The sequence below is a fragment of the Nilaparvata lugens genome, chromosome 8, assembly GCF_014356525.2.
Source record: "Nilaparvata lugens isolate BPH chromosome 8, ASM1435652v1, whole genome shotgun sequence".
In the NCBI taxonomy this organism is placed as follows: Eukaryota; Metazoa; Arthropoda; class Insecta; order Hemiptera; family Delphacidae; genus Nilaparvata; species Nilaparvata lugens.
The window spans coordinates 30039080-30066142 of NC_052511.1; the positions used below are offsets into that span (position 1 = coordinate 30039080).

The window sequence follows — 27063 nt, forward strand, 5'->3', positions numbered from 1 at the left end:
AGTACACTAAAGTCGAATTGCATTACTTACAGATCTGGACATGCATCTCATGTTCGAAGCGGGAATGAGAGGCGGGGTCTCATTTATCGGTAAATGTTATTGTGAGGCGAATAATAAACATCTACCTGAGACATACGATCCCTCAAAACCGTCTAATTATCTCCTTTACGTGGATGCTAATTCTCTTTACGCGGATGCTATGAGCAGACCCCTCCCTTTTGGGAATTTCAAATTCCTCACAGAGGAAGAAATTTCCAAACTTGATTTCGCGAATTTGGACAGCAATTCAGGAACTGGTTACATAATTGAATGCGATCTCGAGTACCCGAAAGATTTACACGATAAACATGCCAGCTTCCCTCTCGCGCCGCTACACTTAACTCCACCGCGGGAATTGCTGTCCGAGTATCAGACAAATGAGAACGGTCAGGGAGTGACCAGAAAACTCATGAACACACTTTTTAACCGTGAAAAGTACATTGTACACTATGTCAATTTAAAACTCTACCTTCAGCTCGGTTTGAAATTATTGAAAGTGCATCGCGTCATTAGTTTTTCCCAATCTCCCTGGCTGAAAAGCTACATCGACTTCAATATCCGGAATAGACAGAACGGGAAAATAAATTTGAAATATCCTTCTTTAAGGCATGTTGTAATCTTTGTTTTGGTAAGACTATACAATCAGTTCGGAAACATATGAATGTTAAAATTATTACAGACGAAAAACGATTAGACAAGTACATTTCAAATCCGTTATGCAAACGCTGGCAAATAATTAGTCCGGACGTGATCGCGGTTTTCTCTCGTAAATTGGAACTTAAAATGAACAAACCTGTCTATTCCGGCTTTTCCGTACTGGAGTTGAGTAAATTCCATATGTACGATTTTTTCTATTGCAAATTACAAAAAATCGTACCCTGGAACCGGCTAGAACTCTGTATGACCGACACCGACAGTTTTCTTCTAAACCTAAAAGTCGAAGATGTGTATCAGTTGATCAAAGATAATTTGACCCTTTTCGATACTTCCAACTATCCACCTGCCCACCCTTGCTTTTCCATGGAGAGAAATAAAGTTGTAGGTAAGTTTAAGGATGAAACGGGCTCAAGGCCGATCTCTAAATTTATAGGTCTTGGATCGAAACTTTACAGCTTTTTAGTTGGTAATGAGAATGATGACGAGGTTGTAAATAAATGTGTAGCAAAAGGAGTAAAGTCATCGGTTAAATGTAGAAAACTTAATTTTAATTTGTATAAGAAATCATTGTTTGAACGTAGTGTACATGTAGAAAAATTTAGTATGTTAAGATCCTATAACCATAGTATGTTTCAGGTCGAATGTGCAAAAATTTGTTTGAGTCCTTATGACGATAAAAGATACATTGCAGAAGATGGTCTGAATACTCTCCCTTTCGGTCATTATAGTCTCAACACTTCAACTGATTGATCAGTATGTGTCGTGACAATCATCCAACACCACTAATTTGATTTGTCTGTTGTAATATCATGAATATTATTAGATCTAAGTAGCTTTAGAGCTTCATAGCGTGCCGCGTGTGAACTATCCCACTCGCAAGTATGAACTGAAAAGTGAAAAAGATCTCCTTCAAGCAGACCTTATTGAAATGATAAGTTTATCACGTTTTAATAAGGGTTATAAATATATCTTAGTTGTTATTAATTGTTTTACAAAATTTGCATATTGTGTACCATTAAAAGACAAGACAAGTCAATCTGTATTTAACGCTCTCCAACCAATTATTTCTAAAAATAAGGGCATTAAGCTGTTCCAAACAGATCAGGGAACAAATTCTTCAATTCAAAGTTAAAGCATTATTAGATAAATATAGTATTAAACATTACCATGTTTTTACCGATAAGAAAGCCTCCATAGTTGAAAGGTTTAATAGAACACTCAAAGCAAAAATTTATAGATATCTAACTGAGCACGGAACAAAAAACTGGTTAACCAATCTAGACAGTTTGGTTCAAAATTATAATGCTACAGTGCACAGTTCAATTAGAATGAAACCTAAAGATGTTCGCAGGAAAGATCGTACACATGTTTTATCGTCATTGAATTCTGCATTCAATAGACGATATAAATTGAAAAATTAAACCAAAATTTAAGCTAGGCGATATCGTGCGAATCTCGAAAAAACGATTATTTTTCGATAATCTTATAACATAAACTGGAGCGCAGAGTATTTTGTGATTCATTCTATATTTCCTTCCAAACCTATAACCTACTCACTGAGAGATCTAAACGGTGAAGTAATTAGTGGTCGGTTTTATGCAGAAGAAATTAAAAAAACGCAATTAAACGAAACGGAGAGACAAGTGTATTTGATTGAAAAAATATTAAAACGTGATAAAAAAGGATTGTTAGTGAAATGGATTGGATTTTCTAAACCTAGCTATATTAGTAAAGATCAATTATTGATGAAAAATAATCTTTTGTACTCATTGTAAATAACATGTACATTTATTGTAAATAATCTATCGAAGATTTTATTGTAAATATCATGATGTACATTTGTTGAAAATATATTAGAAGTATTATTTGACATCATAAAAAATTGGTTCTCATTTCGTAATATAAGAATCTTTTGAACATCCATAATCTGTCTGATGATGTGGAGAGGAGGTGGAGAGTGTTGCTCTGCATTCCAATCTCTGGGAAACGCCTCTCTCACACAAGTAGCGTCATCATGACCTCGGTCATTGTTCTAAATATTGTAAAAATTTTTCAGTGGCTTATCAGATCACGTACTGTACGTTTGTAATCATGAGCCAATTACCAATTGTTAACTTTGATACCTTAATTACAAATAAAGAAAAGCCTGCATTTTGTAAAAATGGAGATCTACTACCTCACAATGCACGAATGTTAATTATATCTCCTAGTGCTGGGGGAAAAACAAATCTCTTATTTAATTTAGTATTTGCTGAGAATGGTTTAAAATTTAAGCACATTTACTTATTTAGCAAAAGTTTATATCAACCAAAATATGTTTTTTAAATAAGGTATTTGCAGGTTTGAAAAATATCGGATTTCACATGAAAGATGATGTGAGCCAAATTCCCCATCCAAACCGTATCCCTGGATATAGCTTGGTAATTTTTGATGACTTGCAACTTTCCCATGTCCCACAGATAAGAGAATATTTTACTATGGGACGACATCGAAATATTGACACTGCATATTTAATTCAGAGTTATGGAGCTACACAGAAACATTTCACTAGAGATAACGCAAATATGATTATTATTTTTAAAATGGATTTATTGAGTCTGAAATTAATTCACAGAGATCATGTTGGAGGAGATATGTCTTATAAAGATTTCAGTAAACTTTGTCATACAGTTTTGGAATCGTAAACCACATAATTTTCTTACAATTTTAAAAGAATGTACTATAAAGGAAGGAAAATATCGGGATTCACTGGACACGATACTTTCCCCTCAGTAGAGTATAATTCTTTGTGCAGTCATGTTGTCTAAAACACATAAGAGTAGGAGGAGGAGGGGGAGGAAGAGGAGAGGAAATAGCTTAGTAAATAACAGGAAGGAGAATTTAATAGAAACGATTAAGACATTACGAAAGGTGATTAGTGACAAGCATAAAAGCCTTATTAATTTTGAAAAATGAACGGATGAATTCAATAGGAAATCTCTTTCGCCATTAATTGAACCTATAATTGAATTGGGAAAAACCAAATCTACATTGCATTCTAATCATGATTTTACACCTAAAAAGGAAGAAGTAAAAGAGGAACAAGAGAGTATGGAAATTGATAATGAAGATGATGATGATGATGAGTATGAAGATGAGGAAGAGGGAGAGGAGGATGGTGATGATGATGATGATGATGATGGGAGTTCACTTGGTGCTAGCAGAATCAATGATTTGTTGAGCAAATACCTAACAGTGTTTCATAACGAAAAGTTGAATAATTCAATTACTTATGGAGTTTCATACAAACATCAAAGTGAAAAGTATTATATCAGTGATATACAGGTAATATTTGATAATGGATATATAGATGTTGATAAAGAAAGAATTCAATTAACTCGCGGATTACTCGAATTATTATTCAAAGCGAGACCAAACAGAAATCTTTATAATAATGATGACCTTGACAAGTACAAACGTATCTTATTACTTACTGGTGTACATTTAGATCGAAGAGGCTATGTTAAACGTAATCATGGAATTAAATCGCAATTGATTCAGAAATTATTTCCCAGTAAAAAACTTGTTAAAGAGAAGGGACAAGGTTTGTTGAATTTTGCAAAAATATTTCTCATGAAAGAAATTACCAATACTTTGATAGTTTTGATGAACTAGTGGAAAGATTAAATTTACTCTATTCCTCAAAAGCTTCTGGGAATTCTGCTCATGATGTTGAGATTTCATCTATACTAGAAGAGCTCAGAGAAGCAAAACTAATTATTTAGTGTCACGATGACCTTGCATCGATTCGGACGGATTGAAACACCTACTGCTACCGCTTCAACTGCTGAGGTTTCCTGTAATATTGATGTCATAACACAGACTATAATTGATTCAATAAATCAGCAGGGAATCAGTGAAGCTGTTAAAAGTTCATTACAGAATTTTAGTGCAAATATTGATAAAGTTATCATAGAGAGAACACAAACTCTACAGAGTGCATTAGGAGAAGTGAAAAATTTATCAGATACCTTTTCAACCCAGTTGGTTAGTATTGACAAAAATAAGGTTGATAAATCTTATTTGGACGAAAAATTGAAAGCCATTTCTGATAAAATTAAAAATTTAGAGATCTTGGACAGAAACTATCTTAACACTAAACTGAAACAGCTTAGTACAGAAATTTTTACTAAAGTAAATGAAACACAACCGTCAGTAATTGATAATAAATATTTAGATACTGTTTTGGAGAAATTGACTAGTAAAAATATAACTAAGGAAGAATTTGAAAAAAGATTATCTGGAATGGCAGACGCAATAAAAGCTACTATTTTTGATGGGATTAAACAATTCGTTACAAAGGATGCTGTTAATGATCTGATTAAACAAATTAATGAGCAATATGCACAAAAAACTGATTTAAAAGATTTTATTAAGAAAGATGAATTGGATCTTGCTGTTAAAAGGTTAATGATGAACTAACAACATTGATTACAAATTCTGAAAAAGATACTGTGATGAGACTGCAATGTTCACCCGCTTTTATAGATTATTTAAAATTATTCATTCACAAAATGGCCTACGATATTGTAAGGAATTACGCAAAAGTTAGTTTTAATATGAATTGGATAGAAGCTAAACAACATAATTTGACTGAGGAACAGGTGGGAGATTTGATTACATCGAAAATGGGTCTTGGTCAATATGCTGGGTTTGTATTAGCCCCAAAAGAAAATCTATAACGAGCGGTAACAATTTAATTGTAAGCATAGCTGGCGAGGGAAAGCAGAGCTGGCGAGGGAAAGCAGACTTCGTAGCATCCAATTCAACTGCTAGTAGTAGCGAACGGTCGATCATAGTGGAGAACGGAATGAATTCTCTATTCTCTCTTTACTCCTCATTCGTAAAATGCTGCGCTCCGCTACGCAGAAAGAGGCATATGCTCGTATACGGATGACGAAGTAAAGGAGAGCAAACTCAACACACATGGCTTTTGCAATAGAGGAAAAAGCGGCAACGTGCCAGGGGGCTCGAGTTGGGTGCATACCAGTCTGCTACTTGTGTGAGAGAGAAACACATAGGAGCTCATCACCATTTCTCTCTCTATAACCTTGGCACGAGCTATGGATTTCACTACGTAACATCACATTAGATAAGGAAAGTATAGCACGCGTCGAATTGCAGCAACAGAAGGTGTCATTTGCTTTGAAACATTCGAACTGATAAGACGATAAAATGAGTGCTTATTTCGATTGCGCAAGCTTTAATGAATTTTCAATTGATACAGACCCGCAAGCAAATTGGGGATTTGACCATTTGGCTTACGATTGGTTTAGAGTAACAAATGTAACATTTCCTGATAGTGGTGAAATTTGCATACACATAATTGATATTGATAGTGAAGGAGACTTTAAAGAGGTTATCAACTTGCCCAATGAGTATTCTCTAGTCTTAAACAAGCATGCACTTAAAAGTTTTCTTTCACGCTCGTGGGAACTTAATGTCAGTGGAAATCGAATTTTCCTAAGAGAACTGCACCGATATTGATGTTGATTTGAGCACAACAAGTGATATAGGTCTGAGAATATCTATAAATATTTTTGGAATGCTTGTTCGTACTAAATTTACTATAGATATTCTCGGAGAGCACACTTGACCAAAAAAAGCAACGCCTGCGGTTTGTACAGCACATAGAAAATTTCAATATAAATTTGTGAAATTTTTCTTAACTGTCGGGTGGAAAGCAAACCAATTGTATTAATTTGCAATCACTTTATAATTTTACAGTATAAAGATGTATTGATGATGTTGATTTGAGCACACCAAGTGATATAGGTCTGAGAATATCTATAAATATTCTTGGAATGCTTGTTCGTACTAAATTTACTAATAGATATTCTCGGAGAACACACTTGACCAAAATTTGCGCAAAAATTTTTCCTTATTTCTCGGTAATTGCGCAAAAATTCTTCCTTGAAATCTCAAATATAGGCTACTAACAACAAGCAAAGAGAACATAATACTTCTTTTATTCTTTCGAATATTGTTTGTTTGTCTCTGCAAAAAGCAACCAACAAGTCTAGAACTCAAGTCGAATTCACAGGCAAATATCTTGAAAACAAGATAACAAAGATGACAAAAGTTTCATGGTCCTTTTATATCACTTGTATTTTGATAATCATTCAAGATATATTACCGTTTTTGCTCAAAAATATTTTGGAAAACCTTTCTTTAAAATTTTCGATATGTTCGATAACACAAATAACACCTATAACACAAATTTTATTCTGTTACTAGCCGTCAGGCTCGCTTCGCTCGCTATATCCGTCTAGCCAGGGGGCTCCGCCCCATGAACCCCGACTGGATCGTCCAAAAATTAGATCAGCGGGCTCGCTTTGCTCACCTGGATTATTCATTTGAGTATGCTTTATTCCATCAGAAAGTCAAAGTACTTCCTCGCTCGATTCAATCACCCAAACACAAAGAAAAAAATGCTAATTTTGGGCGTATCTTTGGCGTTATTTCAAAGTCCTTCTAACACAATATTATTATACCCCAGCTGAGCTCCTGTAGTGAATTTGTACATTTGTTCTCGATAAAGCTGAGTAAGCGCACAAAAACGCTGGAAAAAAGCAGATTTTGGGTGTATCTTTGGAAATTTTTCCAAATCCGTTCTTAGTGCGCCTCTAAAGAGCCAACTGAACATACCTACCAAATTTGAACGTTTCTGTTCTGGTAGATTTTCAGTTCTGCGAGTGAGTGAGTGAGTGAGTCAGTCAGTCAGTGAGTGAGTGTCATTCCGCTTTTATATGAATAAATTACGCTTTAAAAGACGGAAAAACGTTTGCTGACATGCTGACATCTGTTTTTTATGATTAAAAATATTATTTTTGAGAGTTTCATCATGGATACTAGTAGTTCTGTGAACAGTAGACCTCGCGCAGTTATAACGATGTCCCAAACCATAAGCACATCCACACTGATACACTAACTAATACCAAAGGACATTGAAATTCAACTCATTTTTATCATTGAAATTTGTGCTGAACTTTATTTTGCTGTAATTTTCAAAGGTTTGGAATATAACCTTTCAAGTAAATTTTTTCTCAAATAGCCTATAGATTTTCAGGCCAAATACCAAAGACATGATAGACAGTCTCCAAGTCAGAGACAGAGTAACAGACCAGCTGTATAGAGTGGTCATAAAAAAAATCATCCCTTTTACTAAAAGAAAATTCAATTTCACCTAGAAAATAATTACAAAGAAGGTGTATATATTTTGATATCATGTATAATATTCATTACTTCCATTACTTTAGTTATTGCCACCCAATTATTTAGGAGCTCTAGACTACTAAGATTATGTTAAGGATGTTTCTGTATCCTCATTCCTCAGTACAGCTGATGATGCATTGGTTAACTACGTGAAACCATGGTTCTGTTTCAAAGTTTTTAATAAATTTTTAGTGAAATTTGACAATATCTTTGTTTTCTTATTATGGAGAGATTTCACAACATCACCACCAATTCTACTAATTCTATTAAATGTGCCTGTCAAGCAGTTCAAGTGAAATTATACCTAAAGCTGAGTGAAAAGTTTGGGATAGCTGAAAGAAACATTATTTTTAACCAACAGTGTTTAGATAGGGATTTAGTACCTTAGTACTGGTATGTATCTTTAAAAACAACCAGCAAATCGACGTCAGCTTCTACAACAGTGAAAAAAGCAGAGAAAATGTGGGTAACTTCAGAGTTGAAACATTGGTACAAGGTTAGGGACAACATTAGTTTTTATATTTATGAACTTCAATCACAACTAGCCAAAAAGCTACATCCTACTGAATGGTACAGTTTGGATTCAAAAGTCAAGGACATTTGTTACAAAAATTTGAGAAAGAAAACTTTACTTCAAGAAAAGAAATTATCAAATCTGGAAAGACTTAAAGTTAGTGAAAGAAGACAATCTAGGGACAATTCCAATAAGTTTCCTTTTTCAAACAAAATTGAAAATTTAGCTAGGGTAGATTTTATTAGTGATGATGAAGTTTCTGTTCTGGGAAGAGGAAAAAAGTTTGCTCTGAAGAAACAACAGAAAAAATACATTCAACTTCTAGCTGCACATCTTGACAAAAATACTGTCATAAACAAGAATAGGTTATTGTCCAATAAACTTGATTCAATCCTGGTAAGTAGGAAACCTGAAGATAGGTTAGAACACAAGTACAAAGATAGATTGAACTCCATCATGGCATTAAAATCCATCAATAGTAAAGTATAAGACAATGATCCAGTTATTACAAAAGCTGATAGAGGAAATACAACTGTTATTCTGGAAAAAAAAGAGTACATAGAAAAGGTTGAGGATTTTTTAACCAAAAACAATTTTGAGCCCACCAGAACCGACCCAACAGTAAAATTCAATTCAACTCTAAGGAGAACTTTGGGGAACACAAAAAGTATATTCAATGACAGAGAAAAGAGATTTTTAACACAGATGAATCCAAAGATACCAAGGTTATTTGGTTTACCAAAGCTCCACAAAGAAGGAATACCCATCAGACCAGTGGTTTCTTACATCAATGCTCCAGCTCACAAGTTATCTTTTAGAATCAATGGTCTGTTCAGAAACTATACTTCCTTCAAACCCAAATACAGTGTGAGAAATTCAACTGAACTAGTGGACAGTTTGCAGAATATCAAAGTTCCAGACAACTGTAAGCTAGTATCCTTTGATACTAGCTTTGATGTATCCAACCTCTTCACAAGTATTCTGGTACAAGAAAGCCTTCAACTAGCTGGGAAAATATTAGATGAGACACAGTTCCAGGATCCAAAGATAAGAGGAGAATTGAAGACTCTATTGAAAGTTGGCACAGGTCAAAACTTCTTCGGATTTAACCAGTCAATCTACACACAGAGAGATGGCTTAGCAATGGGATTCCCACTTTCCCCACTACTGGCTGAAATTTTCATAGACAATTTTGAGAGACAGTTCAGAGGATCCTCCAAGTTCAAAAACAACATCAAATACTGGTACAGGTATGTGGACGACATACTTTGTTTATGGGAAGGTTCCTCTAGGCAATTAGAGACTTTCCACAATGACCTCAACAAAACACACAGTAGAAAAAGTTTCACAAAAGAGATGAAAGAAAACCGCCAACTCAATTACTTGGACCTCACAATAACCATTCAAGACAACAAACACCACTTTAAGATTTTCAGAAAGCCTACCACTACAAATTCTATCATCCCAATAAACTCCTGCCATCCTTCTCAACATAAATTAGCAGCATTTCATTTCTTGCTGGACAGACTCATTGGAATCCCCATGTCAACAGAGGACTACAAAACAGAACTGGACATTATTCTTCAAATAGCAGTTAACAATGGCTACAACACTCAATTAATATACAAGCTTCTAAACAAAAAGAAGAAAATAGCTGCCATCAGAACAGTATATTCTCAACAATCAACAAAATCTTTGGAAGGTTGGATCACTTTACCCTACATAGGGGAGGTTTCACACAGATTAGGGAATGTGATCAAGAAAGAAGGACTACAAGTATCTTTTAAAACGGCACCCTTACTCAACTCACTGTTGAATTCTTCCAAAGACAACTTCAATGACTGGGAGAAGAGTGGAGTGTATAAGCTGAAATGTAGTAATTGTGACACCAAATATGTGGGCCAAACAGGTAGATCTTTCAAAACAAGGATTGCAGAACACTCAACTGCTAGGAGGTTAGGTAACAGTAATTCAAAATTTGCAGAACACCTCTTAGACACTGGCCACAACTTCAATCCTGCTCATGATGTAGAGTACATCCACTTCTGCCAGAAAAGTAAACTACTGGATGTATTAGAGGCCATTGAAATCCACAAATTGGAAAATGATAACTCAGTCACAAGCCTGAATGAACAAACCGAATTTGTAAATTGTAGCATAAGTAGAATAGTTGAAAACCATCTATAAGTTAGATTTACAATTGATTAACAATATCCTACAGTTTTTAAATTTGGAGAGCTTCTACTTCAGTTTATCATCCCATTATAGTCAAGAATAATCTTTCACTGATTAGTAGATGATACAATAGTACTATTTTTGTTCTTTTCATAAACTAGTTCAGAATAATCATGTTTGAATTTTCCCAATAGTAATTACTAGCCCTGTATAGAGTATAATATACAGTATTTTGTTCAAGTATAATGAGCAACAACACATTTCAATATCAATTTCATGAGACTTAATTTAGGTTTTGGCTGCAGCCCAACTTTATATCATATTTCCAATATTTCTGCTCATTGTAGGTTAGTATGAATAGGCACACATAACCATTGGCCAAAAACTCAATAGAAGTTTAACAGATTAGAGTAGTCTTGATCAAACAAACCTTGTTTGAATTGTATACTTCCATTTTATTCTCAAGTTCCTCATTTTTGTAAGTAATGAGCTATTGTAGCCTATATGGCCATTCTGTATATTTTCCATCTTATTTCTCAAGGTTTTCTGGTACATAATATAATATAACCAATATAGGACTATGGTATTGAATCTAGGACATTGGAATTCAACTAATTTTTATCATTGAAATTTGTGTTAAACTTTATTTTGCTCTAATTTTTAAAAGTTTGAAATATAACCTTTCAAGTAAATTTTTTCTCGAATAGCCTATAGATTGTCAAGCCAAATACCAAAGACATGATAGACAGTCTCCAAGTCAGAGACAGAGTGACAGACCAGCTGTAAAAAAATAATAATAAAAAAAATCATCCCTTTTACTAAAAGAAAATTCAATATTACCTAGAAAATAATTACAAAGAAGGTGTATATATTTTGATATCATGTATAATATTCATTACTTTCATTACTTCAGTTATTGCCACCCAATTATTTAGGAGCTCTAGACTACTAAGATTATGTTAAGAATGTTTCTGTATCCTCATTCCTCAGTACAGCTGATGATGCATTGGTTAACTATGTGAAACCATGGTTCTGTTTTGAAGTTTTTAATAAATTTTTAGTGAAATTTGACAATATCTTTGTTCTCTTATTAAACATTTAAAAATTAAAACATGTAAACATTTAAACATTTGAACATTTAAACATTTAAACATTTAAACATTTAAACATTTAAACATTAAACATTTAAACATTTAACATTTAAACATTTAAACATTTAAACATTAAACATTAAACATTAAACATTAAACATTTAAACATTTAAACATTTAAACATTTAAACATTTAAACATTTAAACATTTAAACATTTAAACATTTAAACATTTAAACATTTAACATTAAACATTAAACATTTAAACATTTAAACATTTAAACATTTAAACATTTAAACTTTAAACATTTAAACATTTAAACATTAAACATTTAAACATTAAACATTAAACATTTAAACATTTAAACATTAAACATTTAAACATTCAAACATTAAACATTTAAACATTTGAACATTAAACATTTAAACATTAAACATTTAAACATTAAACATTTAAACATTTAAACATTTAAACATTTTAAACATTTAAACATTAAACATTTAACATTTAAACATTTAAACATTTAAACATTTAAACATTTAAACATTTAAACATTTTAAACATTTAAAACATTTAAACATTTAACCTTTAAACATTTAAACATTTAACATTTAACATTTAAACTTTAAACATTTAACCATTTAAACATTTAAACATTTATACATTTAAACATTTAAACATTTAACATTAAACATTAAACATTTAAACATTTAAACATTTACATTTAAACATTTAAACATTTAACATTTAAACTTTAAACATTTAAACATTTGAACATTTAACATTTAACATTCAAACATTAAACATTTAAACATTTAACATTTAAACATTTAACATTTAAACATTCAAACATTTAAACTTTAAACATTTGAACATTTAACATTTAAACATTAAACATTTAAACATTTAAACATTAAAACATTTAAACATTTAAACATTTAACATTAACATTTAAACATTAAACATTTAAACATTTAACATTTAAACATTTAAACATTAAACATTAAACATTTAAACATTTAAACATTTAAAATTTAAACATTTAACATTAAACATTTAAACATTTAAACATTAAACATTAAACATTCAAACATTTAAAATTTAAACATTTAAACATTTAAACATTCAAACATTAAACATTTAACATTTAAACATTAAACATTTAAACATTTAAAAACATTTAAACATTTAAACATTTAAACCTTTAAACATTTAAACATTTAAACATTAAACATTTAAACATTTAAACTTTAAACATTTAAACATTTAAAATTTAAACATTTAAACATTTAACATTAAACATTTAAACTTTAAACATTTAAACATTTAAACATTTAACATTTAAACATTTAACATTTAAAATTTAAACATTTAACATTCAAACATTAAACATTTAAACATTCAACATTCAAACATTCAAACATTAAAACATTTGAACATTTAAACATTTAAACATTTAAACATTCAAACATTCAAACATTTAAACATTAAACATTTAAACATTCAAACATTTAAACATTTAAACATTTAAACATTTAAACATTCAACATTAAACATTTAAACATTCAAACATTCAAACATTAAACATTTAAACATTTAAACATTTAAACATTAAACATTTAAACATTAAACATTTAAACATTCAAACATTTAAACATTTAAACATTGTAAGATTATAATTTTGACTAGTTATCAAAATCACTGAATGAAAAGATTTTATAGGTCTCAAGCAAATACCTGTATTGCTATCTCTCGGTGCAAACTCGAGATTAGATAATAATGGGTATCCAGGCTACAGTTTTGAACATCCAAATGAAAAGGAAAATATTATTGCTATTCATTCAATTATATAAAATAATAAATAGCTGTATTGCTATCTCTGGGTACAAACTCGAGATTAGATAATAATGGGTATCCAGGCTACAGTTTTGAACAGCCAAATGAAAAGGAAAATATTATTGCTATTCATTCAATTATATAAAATAATAAATTTTTGAGGTTAGGTTCTATGATACTTACTGGTTGGCAACCTGAATAATATTGGTCAAGCCATATAAATTGAGAATTAGCCAGACACCTGTGGCAAATTTAGTCGCATACGAATAGCTTGAAATGTGATCAGAGGGTTGGTAACAAGCATGGCATGTTGATGTAAAAGAAAAAACTTTTAAGAAAATACAAATATATTTATTATGTCATACGAGCATGGACAAAATGTGTAAAATTAATAAAAATATTAAGGTAATGTGGTATATCCTACTCAGTGCAAGAATACATTTGTAATTTTAGAATAAGCCAATCAAAATACAGTAACTGACCAGTGGTAAAAGCGAGTTAATTCAAAAATATACTTCATTTATTATATAAATGATAAGAATTTGTAAACTAGACAGTACCCAGTTCATGTAACAGATAAAAAATGAATATTGGAAAATTATAATACTTGCTCTCTATGCAATAACCTAGGACATTAGCACGGACTATATTGAATCATGTTCTTGTGTAGCTGTGAGGCTAGGACCAGCTCCAATCAGAGTTGAATATTTAAATGATATGCAAATTCAAAAATACGGAAGTATGGAAAGAATAGAGGTAGATCTGAGCCTACTTGCTTGTCAGAGGTCACCGGGAACAGCCACTAATTTATAGAGCACAAGATCCCTTTTCAAATATTTGTATGTTTTCAAAGAATCCAAGTTTGAATTTGAAAATTAATTTCATAAGACTCAGTGAGGTCGTAGTAAGACATGAGTCTCTAATTTAAATATTCCCGTTGGAGAAGACAACAGCTGCCCACCAGAAAGGCCTAGGACATCGAAAAGAATCCGGATTGTCATCATAATTTGTGAAAAATTGACACGTGAGTTCAATTGAAAAGTTATTAAGGGGGCCCTCAGTGCTTCGAATAATTCATGATTGAATGAAGTAAGCTCAACAAAGGGTTATTAAAATATTCAAATCAATATCAAAACTTGCATGAGTCATTGTACATGAAAGGAAGTTCATTAAGAACAATCTTTGAGATTTACATGTTCAAATATGCACAGAGGGAAAATATATTAATATATGATTCATTATAATTTTATGCACACTCATTATATCTTTCTATCAGTAAATTATAAGGATTTTAAAGAAACTCATGTTCATAAGATAAATCGTTTTATCTGATTTTCACCAGAGGCCGAACCCCAGCACTGAGAAATACATATTAATATATGCTGAGATTTATAATTTATATTTAATTATCTATATTGATTTGGAAAGAAGGTTCATGAAGTTTTATTCAACAATCAATAGCAAGTTGATAATTGACCAAAAAATTTGAAAGAATATATCTGCTGATTTAAGTAGCACATGGTAATTTTTTGTGCTAAAAAGCGAAGTCAATCATTAGTGAGCTATCTGTGATATTTTTCAATATATATTTGTTCTTCTGTTATTTTTATGCTTGTTGCTCTATATTTCATTCGCTAATTGATATTTTGTGTAATTATATTGTATATTTATTTGAATGGTGTACCCTCTATTTATTATCCTATCTCCATGCATGACCAATGTTGTTATAGTCTATTTTATTACCAGTATTGATATATTATTAAGATTACCGACCAACTATATTCTTCACCGAATAAGTTGGATAAATCAGCGATATACAGCATTGATTATCAAATCTTTGGAAATAATTCGTTCTCAAGATTTATATAAATTATCCAGTACATACACATCTGATTTGAAGAATCTCAAAGGTCATAGTATTAAGTTGCAGCAACATAAATTAATAGAATTTATAAGGTATTCTGATAGAGTATCACCTTTGATTCCACCCAGTATCATTTTTCATTGCTGACCACTTTGGCGAATGGTGGTGAGTGGCATTGGTGGCAGTACCGCATCGTCTAGTACAATAATCAGAGCCCTTATATCTATCTATCTCTACTGCATCTATATTTGTGGAGTACAACGAATCAGTCACAAGAACTGTGAACTGTTAAAGCGGCCGACGTTGCAGCCAGCAAAAGCAAAGAACTGTTTGAGCTCCTGGGAGAGCTCTTAGGAAATTGGTACTATTTTTTTTCCAGGAATCACAAAGAGTGTTATACATTTTCCAAATCTTTGCTGTATCGACTGCGGCCAAGCAGGACACATGTTATAGAGAAAATAATGTTACATGAACATTGCGCCCAACATGGATGGCCATGGATGCACCATAAACATGTTGCATTCAACAGTGGGGCTGATGATGAGAACAGAGCTCATAAATTCACATTAGTGAGTATAAATCAGGGCTGTATATCGCTGATAGTTATAGACAAGTCAATACAGATTGGGATTTGTCATGAATGGACGATAGGCAGTGAGATCTTGTTTGTGACCGCAAGTAAAGTAAAAAATTATTTTGGGAAGTAATATATAGCTTTATGCGAAGAAGAATTATTTAAATAATCTTATTATTCTTGAAACTAGATTCTAGAATATTTCATGGGCCTAAATTGCTGAATTTTATCAATTAATTGAGCAGTTGAATATAAGCCGGTTTAATAATAATATAGGCTACAATCAGCAATAAGGTAGTCAGAAGTATAGTTAGGCTGTATAGTTATAAATACAGGCATACAGAGCAAATTGACAGATCTAGATAGGACATAAAACAAAATAAGCTTTAAATAGATATAAATTGCTGGTCCTGGGACAACATGTGCCAGACTTCTCCACCTAACCTCACCTGACTTAGAAAAAAAATTTCAACCTAACCTAACCTAATCTAACAAACCTAACCTAACCTAACCTAAGGTCAAGGTCGAAGGTCAAGGTCAAGGTCAAGTTCAAAGTCAAGGTCAAGGTCAAGGTCAGGGTCAGGGTCGAGGTCAAATTATCAAAAACTTAGAAGAAAAAAAAATTGTTTTTTGTTCAAAGTGGAAAAAAAAACTTAGAAAAAAAAATAAAACTTGGAAAAGAAACAGAGAAAAATTAATAATGAAAAATCAAAGATATAAAAAAATTAATAATGAAAAATCAAAAATTAATAAAAATAAATCAGAAGGTCTCAATCTCTTTTATCTCATGTTGAATTTTATAAGTGGTAGTAAATAATATAACAATAAACCAATACAAGAGAGTATTCAAGGACCTTACATAGTACTGAACTAATTATCAAATTGTAGCCTATCAATGAGAATGATTGCTTCTTTTTACAATTTTTTAAAAGTATTTCCCAAGGGGGTGATTTTATACTGGTCATATTGGAATTAATATGCTTTAATCTAATCAAGATATTCGGAAAATTAAGTTCAAAGTTCACTATAGTCCCTAATAAATATAACTAATAATTAGTGGGTAGGCCTATTATGGTGTTATGAATAGTTCTATTATTGTAACATTTCACAATAGCTTCTTTTATATCATAACCATCCATGATATTAAATTAATCTGTTATAATATTACTGAATCATATAATCACTAGTTAAAAATGTATTGAATCATGAAATTAAAACCACTAAATAGTTTTTTCACAAGTTTGAGGTTAACCAACAATGCTAACAGTTTAACCCTCCGTCAGGCGCACCTATGGCCGAACCGAAATCGGGCGCACCCAGCCTGAGAGGCCACCTTCATATTCTAACCACCACTTCACACTAGATCAATTATAATTCAAAATACTAATAGGGTAATGATTGGTGGGATCTATTCTAAGTAATTATACCAAACATATTACAAAAAATTGATTTTTTGAACTCTACTAGTATGGTTAAACTTAAAAATGAAAATTATCAATTGTAAAAGAAACAATTATATTTTTTTAGAAATTTAGGCTATTTGTTGAAATTATTGGAACTGATCTTCAATAATTAGACACTGTGATGTTGAGGCTCCCAAATTAGCTGCAGTCAAACAGGTTTGGCACAGTGGCCTAATTTGTCATCCTAATCTGTCATTTTTTCTAATTTGTCATTCTCCTGAATCCTGTTTCAGTCACACATACTCCACACTTTCTTCTTTTGGGAGGTATTGTTAATCATTTAATGTTTCAAGTTCATTGGGCAAAAACCTTTTCAAGCAAGTTTGCAATTGAATTGGCATTCCACTTGTATTGGGACTTCGTCGGGCTAATTGTCCCATAACAAGCTGATGAGACAAAGTTTTTAGATATATTCTCCTTTTCTGAGGTTCAAGTTGATTTCCAATCGAGATCACTTGTGCATTGATGCACAACATTCAACATTCAGGTAGGCATAAAAATAAACATTGGCCAGCATCTTGTGTTTATGACATAATCAGGCGCATGTGGCCTGTGAAGCCATGTTGAAATAACACGAACTATGCAAAAGTTGGCGACTGACTGAGGCTGGCATGTTGTGAGGTTGATAGATTTAGACGAAAAAATGGAGTGGTGGGGCGCTCGGCCGCCTGTATGAAGTGAAGAGGGAAATTATATTATTGGTTTGCCTCTGAGGCCGGCTGCGCCTAACAGGTTAATCACCTGTTAGTGTTTGAAAATGATAAACTAAAATTATACAAACTAAAAATTGCAATTAGGCCTACTGTTCTATTGGGGTTATTAATAGGGCCTGACATCAAATCTTAAAACTGCTCCAGTAATTCTTGAATATATTGTAGGTAGCCTAAGTTTGTTTGTAAAGGTTACAAGTGAGTTTGTTTATGTATGTTGAAAAAGTTGATTATTGAAGGAAATAGAGTGCAACTTACTGAAAATGGCTTTCATCAGATGTAGAGGAGAAGAACTCTTTTTCAAATCTAATCCAACTGTAGTTGGCATCATATTCGTCTGTCATGGTGGATTTTAGTATAATATATATGTGAATTCTGACTCAGTTGGGTCGTAAATCCAACCGAAAAATTGAGTGGACTGTATTGTGTTTGAAATAGAGAAAAATAAAACAAGTGTCCTAACCTAACTAGACGTTCTAGATCAAGACACTGTCAGTATTCACACAATGTTTACACTATGAAAATTACACCTCTGGTGAATAATGTGATGTAAGTTTGTGAAAGAAAGATAGAAGATTGAGATTGAAAGTGTATTGTTTATTGATGTAAACCTTGACCTCTTCAATATGATGTAAGGAACTTAGTATACTAATGAAAAGATTTGAATTAGGCACACGTTATTTATTGCGCTAACTTTTTATAGAGCGCTTATGCTAACATTACAAAAGTGCATGAGTTATTTCAGTTGAATGTGCACTAAAACAATTTGACAAATAATAGTTCATGAAAGAACAAACTTGGACAAATAAGAATTGATAAACAATTGGATGATAAGAAGATTTGTATCAAAGTTGGGTATTGAAATAAATGACTATTAAACATGATTTGAATAATTTGAACAGTGAATAAATTGAATAAGTAATTATTAATTTGAATGAATAGAATTTGAATATGAATATTTGATAATTAAGAAAATTTTCTGAAACTACAGTTGGTTAACCATCAATATGTTTGAATAATGTCATAAGTAAAATTGATTTCAAAAAAAACAAATTCTAAATAACTAATATTGCTTGAAAAGATAATCTAAGCTTGCTGACTATCTGCTTGGTAACACAAAAGAGAAAATGTAAGTTGATATTAAAAAGACAGTCGGTCTCAACATGAGATAAAAGAGATTGAGATTGCACTCCAGAGTGGGTGGGAGACCTTCTGATTTATTTTTATTTATTTTTGAATTTTCATTATACATTTTCTTTTATCTTTGATTTTTCATTATTAATTTTTCTTCTGTTTTTTTTCCAAGTTTTATTTTTAATTTTTTTCTAAGATTTTTTTTTCTTCTAAGTTTTTGATAATTTGACCTCGACCCTGACCATGACCCTGACCCTGCCCTGACCTTGACTTTGACCTTGACTTTGACCTTGACCTTGACCTAGATCTTGACCTTGACCTGTTTTAATTTGACCTTGACCTAGACCTTGACCTTTGACCTTGACCTTAGGTTAGGTGAGGTTAGGTTTGTTGGAATAGGTTAGGTTGGGTTGAAATTTTTTTTTAAGTCAGGTTAGGTTAGGTGGAGGAGTCTGGCACATGTTGTCCCTGGACCAGCAATTTATATCTATTTAAAGCTTATTTTGTCTTATGTCCTATCTAGATCTGTCAATTTGCTCTGTATGCCTGTATTTATAACTATACTGCCTTCTTTTACAAATAATATCATACTAAAAGAGATCAAATTTCAACTTCTGACTAGCTTATTGCTGATTGTAGCCTATATTATTATTAAACCGGCTTATATTCAACTGATCAATTAATTGATAAAATTCAGCAATTCAGGCCCATAAAATATTCTAGAATCTAGTTTCAAGAATAATAAAATTATTTAAATAATTCTTCTTTGCATAAAGCTATATATTACTTCCCAAAATAATCTTTTACTTTACTTGCGGTCACAAACAAGATCTCACTGCCTATCGTCCATTCATGACAAATCCCAATCTGTATTGACTTGTCTATAACTATCAGCGATATACAGCCCTGATTTATACTCACTAATGTGATTTTATGAGCTCTGTTCTCATCATCAGCCCCACTGTTGGATGCAACATGTTTATGGTGCATCCATGGCCATCCATGTTGGGCGCAATGTTCATGTAACATTATTCTCTCTATAACATGTGCCCTGCTCGGCCACAGTCGGTAGAGCAGAGATTTGGAAAATGTATAACACTCTTTGTGATTCCTGGGGAAAAAATAGTACCAATTTCTTAACAGCTCTCCCAGGAGCTCAAACAGTTCTCTGCTTTTGCTGGCTGCAACGTCGGCCGCTTTAACAGTTCACAGTTCTTGTGACTGATTTGTTGTACTCCACAAATATAGATGCAGTAGAGATAGATGGATATAAGGGCTCTGATTATTTTACTAGACGATGCGGTACTGCCACCAATGCCACTCACCACCATTCGCCAAAGTGGTCAGCAATGAAAAATGATACTGGGTGGAATCAAAGGCGATACTCTATCTGAAAACTTGATAAATTCTATTAATTTATGTTGCTGCAACTTAATACTATATGGCCTTTGAGATTCTTCAAATCAGATGTGTATGTACTGGATGATTTATATAAATCTTGAGAACGAATTATTTCCAAAGATTTGATAATCAATGCTGTATATCGCTGATTTATCCAACTTATTCGGTGGAGAATATAGTTGGTTGGTAATCTTAATAATATATCAATACTGGTAATAAAATAGACTATAACAACATTGGTCATGCATGGAGATAGGATAATAAATGAAGGGTACACCATTCAAATAAATATACAATATAATTAACAAAATATCATGAGCGAATAAAATATAGAGCAACAAGCATAAAAATAACAGAAGAACAAATATATATTGAAAAATATCACAGATAGCTCACTAATGATTGACTTCGCTTTTTAGCACGAAAAATTACCATGTGCTACTTAAATCAGCAGATATATTCTTTCAAATTGTTTGGTCAATTATCAACTTGCTATTGCTTGTTGAATAGAACTTTATGAACCTTCTTTCCAAATCAATATAAATAATTAAATATAAATTATAAATCTCAGCATATATTAATATGTATTTCTCAGTGCTGGGGTTCGGCCTCCGGTGGAAATCAGATAAAACAATTTATCTTATGAACATGAGTTTCTTTAAAATCCTTATAATTCACTGATAGAAAGATATAATGAGTGAGCATAAAATTATAATGAATCAAATATTAATATATTTTCCCTCTGTGCATATTTGAACTTGTAAATCTCAAAGATTGTTCTTAATGAACTTCCTTTCATGTACAATGACTCATGCAAGTTTTGATATCAATTTGAATATTTAAATAACCCTTTGTCGAGCTAGCTTCATTCAATTGTAAATTATTCGAAGCACTGAGGACCCCCTTAATAACTTTTCAATTGAACTAACGTGTCAATTTTTCACAAATTATGATGGCGATCCGGATTCTTTTCGATGTCCTAGGCCTTTCTGGTGGGCTGCTGTCGTCTTCTCCAATGGGAATATCTGAATTAGAGACTCATGTCTTACTCACTGAGTCTTATGAAATCAATTTTTTAATTCAAACTTAGATTTTTCAAAAACATACAAATATTTGAAAAGGGATCTTGTGCTCTATAAATAAGTGGCTGTTCCCGGTGACCTCTGACAAGCAAGTGGGCTCAGATCCACCCCTATTCTTTCCATGACCATACTTCTGTATTTTTGAATTTGCATATCATTTGAATATTCAACTCTGATTGGAGCTGGTCCTAGCCTCACAACTACACAATAACATGATCCAATATAGTCCGTGCTAATCTCCTAGGTTATTGCATAAAGAGAAAAAATTATAATTTTTCAATACCGGTATTCATTTTTTATCTGTTACATAAACTGGGTACTGTCTAGTTTACAAATTCTTATCATTTATATAATAAATGAAGTATATAAGAATTAACTCGCTTTTACCACCGGTCAGTTACTGTATTTTGATTGGCTTATTCTAAATTTACAAATGTATTCATGCACTGAGTAGGATATACCACATTTCCTTAATATTTTTATTTATTTTACACATTTTGTCCATGCTCGTATGACATAATAAATATTTTTGTATTTTCTTAAACGTTTTTTCTCTTACATTAACATGCCATGCTTGTTACCAACCCTCTGACCACATTTCAAGCGAATGCTATCCGTATGTGACTAAATTTGCCACAGGTGTCTGGCTAATTCTCAATTTATATGGCTTGACCAATATTTTTCAGGTTGCCGACCAGTAAGTCTCCAAATTGTGATTAGGTTCCAAATTATGGACCACTGTGAAAGAACCATCCTTTCACGTGTGCATTAACTTAAATTAAGAGTTTATCACTATTTCTTACTAAATTAAGAAAGGATAGTTTTGGAATTAATCAGGTTAGTTTGAACAAGTCGAAGAACTCAATAAATTCATCTCCTCTCCTACTCCTCACTCAATAACTGGTGATTTATGGAAGAGATGAACAAATTAAATTCTCTATCATCGAGATCTTTCGAGGTGGATCGCATTGAGAACAGAAGAAGCACATTTGATAATAGTATTCCTAGGCAATAAATATACATGTCCAGTAAAATCATCTTATATCGTCCTTAGTTTTCGAGATATTTTCAAAAACGTTAATAAATGGAAAATTTTATCATCAGTTGAAATCGAATTCTAAGGATATGGTTGGAGAGGAAGACATTCCCAATTAGATGCATATGATTTTGTTCCTTTATATGTCGTAGTTTTTGAGCTTCCTATAAGCGCTCAAAGTTGAAAAAGTACATTCGTCGAGTTTAAAACCAAATTCCAAACAATTTGAATGCTTATAAAAAGTTCAAAGCTTGACGAATTTACTTTTTCAACTTTGAGCGCTTATAAAAAGCTCGAAAACGACATACAAAGGAACAAATCATATGAATTTTATTAGGAATTCCTTCCCCTCTAACCATAGGCTATCTTAAGAATTCGATTTCGACTGATAGTTTTCTAGTTATTAACGTATCTCAAAAATATTGAAAGATGAATAGATCTTGAAAACTATGGACGATCATAAGAAGATTTTACTAGACATTTTCTGTTGCGGATTCCATGTAGAATCTATGGTCATTGGTTGTTCTACCTTTTGTGGTAGACTCTGTAAATCATTTCAATTCCAAATGTAAATCAGTGAGCAACAAGTAAATGAAAGCATATGTCTGAAATATAGCTCACCTCTTCAAAATTACTCTTCAAGATTGCTTTCATATGCAGAAGTTTGAGAATATTTTAGGAAAATTGACAGTTTTTGGAAAGTGATCAATATAGTGTGATAGTGATACTTCTGGTTTCAACTCTACCGCCAAATAAAACCAAATTTCAACCCCCAAACCAACTCTCATTTATTTCAAAGTAGATCACAAATTAATTCTACTCTCATCCTTGACCTTTTTTATTCAGTTTGTACTATCTTTGCAGGCTATTACTCTTTTTCACCGCGTGGAAGAAGTGTATGATAATACAGGATTCATTCAAGTGGCATTTGTTGAGTACGTGGATGATGGGAGAATACAGGTTGAGAAGAAGAAAATTATCTCAAATAATCAACAAAATGGCAAGAGTACAGTGAAAATATCAATAGTAACTTATAGACCATTCAGCAAATGGGAAGAAGTTACAGCATATGGCGAGTTGTTTTAAATAATCTCCTATTATTAATCTTTTATCAATTTGAGCTTATGGCTACACGCATAAATTGAGACGTGACACGATATGACATGATGTGACCCAAATCTGCTGGATGAGTTGATAACATTTTTATGATGATATTATAATGTTCTAACGTGCTAGCTTTGTCTCAATGCGAAAATTATAATATGATATTAACTCATCTTGCAGACTCAGATTAGGTCGTGTCACGTCACGTTGCATCTCAATAATGTGACTAGCCTAGCTTGGACATTGATTCCTTTATTATGTATTTAATTCCATGTATGAAAATTTGAGAATTGTTTACTGAGCAGGAAGAAAGCATGTGTTAAAGTTCTACACAGAATCTTCTATATACCTATCTTTAATTCTTGACTTTATTTTCTATTGTTTCTTGTTGATATTTTCATGTAATTATATATTTTTATGTCTTGAATGGTTAACCCTTTATTTATGATCCTATCTTCATGCATGACCAATCTTGTTATAGTCTATTTTATTACCAGTGTTGATATATCATTTAAACTATCAACCAACTATATTCTTCACCAAATAAGTTGGATAAATCGGCGATATAAAGCTTTGATTATTAAATTTTTGGAAATATTACGTTCTCAAGATTTTCTCAAACTATTCAGAACCATCGCATCTGATTTGAAGAAACTTGAAGGTCATAGTATTAAGTTGCAGCAATATAGATTAAGAACTTATAAGGTATTTTGATAGAGTATCACCTTTGATTCCGCTTGGTATCATTTTTCATTGCTGACCACTTTGGCCAATGGTGGCGGGTGGCATTAGTGGCGGTACCGCATTGTCTAGTACGATAATCAGAGCCCCTGTCTATCTCCACAGCATCTATATTTGTGGAATACACCAAATCAGTCACAAAAGCTGTGAACTGTTAAAGCGGCCGACGTTTGCAGCCAGCGAAAGCCGAGAACTGTTTGATCTCCTAGGAGAGCTGGTAAGAAATTGGTATTTTTCTCTCATAAGTCACAAAAATATTAAATTTATTCAAAAATCTTTGCTCTACCGACTGCGGCCAAGCAGGGCACACGTTATATAAAAAATAATGTCACATAAACATGTCGCATTCAACAGTGGGGCTGGTCATGAGAACAGAGCTCATAAAATCGCATTATTGAGTATAAATCAGGGCTGTATAATTATCGCTGATAGTTGGAGAACAAGTCAATATGGATTGTGATTTGTCATGAATGAATGATGGGCAATGGATAGCTATTTGTGACTGCAAGCAAAGAATATATTTCAAATAGGTGTTTTTCATGTGCAAAAATGTAATTACCTTGTTATTTTTATTATTTGGAATAATATTTTGGGATATTTTATGGGCCCTAATTGCTGAATTTTATCATTTCATTCACAAGTTAAGTCAAGTATAAGCCACTTTAAAAATAATATTGGCTACAATCAGCAATAATTAAATTTGATTTTGGCATTCGATTGTTTTATATAACATTGTATTTAAAAGAAGTCTGTATAGTTTCAAATACAGACATATTGGGCAAGTAGTAGATCCAGGGAGAAACTAAGATAGAATAAGCTCTAAATTCCATAGCAATTAATTTAGTCGTGAGGTGTACCTGTTCGTTTGTGTATTTATCCATGTTTTGAAAACTTTTATCACTGTTACCATATTATTCACTCACTTCACCAATCTTTTCACTTTCTTCTTTCATTGGGTTCTCAATTCATTTTCTACCATTTTGAGAAGAGCAATGGCCAGAGTAACGAAGGATATGAAGGCAGAAATGAAGGAAGTGCAGGAATCATTGAAGGATACGTCAGTAAGGATGAATATGGATATGAAAGGAGTTATACAGGCGGCAAAACTGAAAGTAGATGCAATATACAACAAAGTAGAAAATTATAGGGAAGAGCTTGAGACTACTTTAGATTTGAAGTTAGGTGCACAAGCCGGTACTAACAAAAAATTAGAGGCAAGGGTAGATACAGTTACATGCAAACTGAATGAACAAATAGACAACTTAACCATATGAAGAGATACTCAGATGCAAGAATTAGAAACCAGAAATGAAGCTGATTTTCAAAAAGATATTCAAGAGCAAGTAGCAATTAACACTCTGAACATAACTTCCACTATAAACAAAAACACTAGTATCATTGAATCAATTAATAGTAAACAAAACAGTATGCACTTGCAGATAAATCAATTAAAAACCGATATTAATCAGAGCGGAGAGTCTTGCAAATCATTAGAGGCAGCTATTCAAGAACAACACTCAGCTCTAACAAAATTGAATCAAGAAGTAGAGATCAATTGAAATTCAAGCAATAATCAATGGCAAGTTACTCAGGATAAAATAATAGAATTAGAAAATCAAATGCATCAGTCTCCACAAAGAGATCCAATAATCCATTCAAATAATACCATCAATTCAACAGGCATACTAAATGGATTAGGTCGGTTTGACAATACAGATTGCCACCTGCAGCCTAAACTGTTTATCGATCAAATAAAACCAGTTCAAACCTCAACACCTACCTCTTGGAAAATGTGGTGACTCCGATTGACTAGTTTGTTGGGCGGTGAACATCTGTTGTTCTTCCAGATCCATCATCACGAATTCAGGACGTTGGACGAATTCATTGCAGCTTTCCTAGAACAATATCGGAATAAGAATAGACAATTGGATACACTAGCCAATATCATATCATGTGAATTTAATCCTAGGACAGATGACACATATACTACTTTTGTTACCTCACTTCAGTTTAAAAACTCTCAGTTGGAAGAACCCATGAACGATTCCGCCCTGGCAAACATGATCTTGAAAAAAACACATTTCCGAGTCAGAATTGAACTTGCTACACAGCCAATAACCGGTTAGAAACATCTGATAAATCACTTATACAGTATACAATCTGTGATGGCAGTATAAAACCACCGTTCAGACCAGTCATACACTCAAATTTAGTATATAATGCTAAACGGTATGCCGACCAATTCTATGAATCACTGCCATATGACTGCCCCAGAATGACACCTCATTTTGAGCATCGTGACGAACGTAATCAGAGAAATAATAAAAATAATGGAAATTTCCAGAACCATTCGGCAAACCATTATTGACAACCAGCAAATCATGTAA

At 32.3% G+C, this 27063-nt stretch overlaps 1 protein-coding gene across 1 annotated transcript in view; it reads left to right on the forward strand.

Annotated features, from left to right (window-relative positions):
* LOC111058566 overlaps positions 1-27063 on the forward strand; it is a gene marked incomplete in the record, with an annotated part of 67430 nt that overhangs the window by 16843 nt on the left and 23524 nt on the right. The window contains 1 exon segment of the mRNA XM_039434471.1: positions 23696-23903. Within this exon segment, the coding sequence (XP_039290405.1) occupies positions 23696-23903 (208 nt within the window).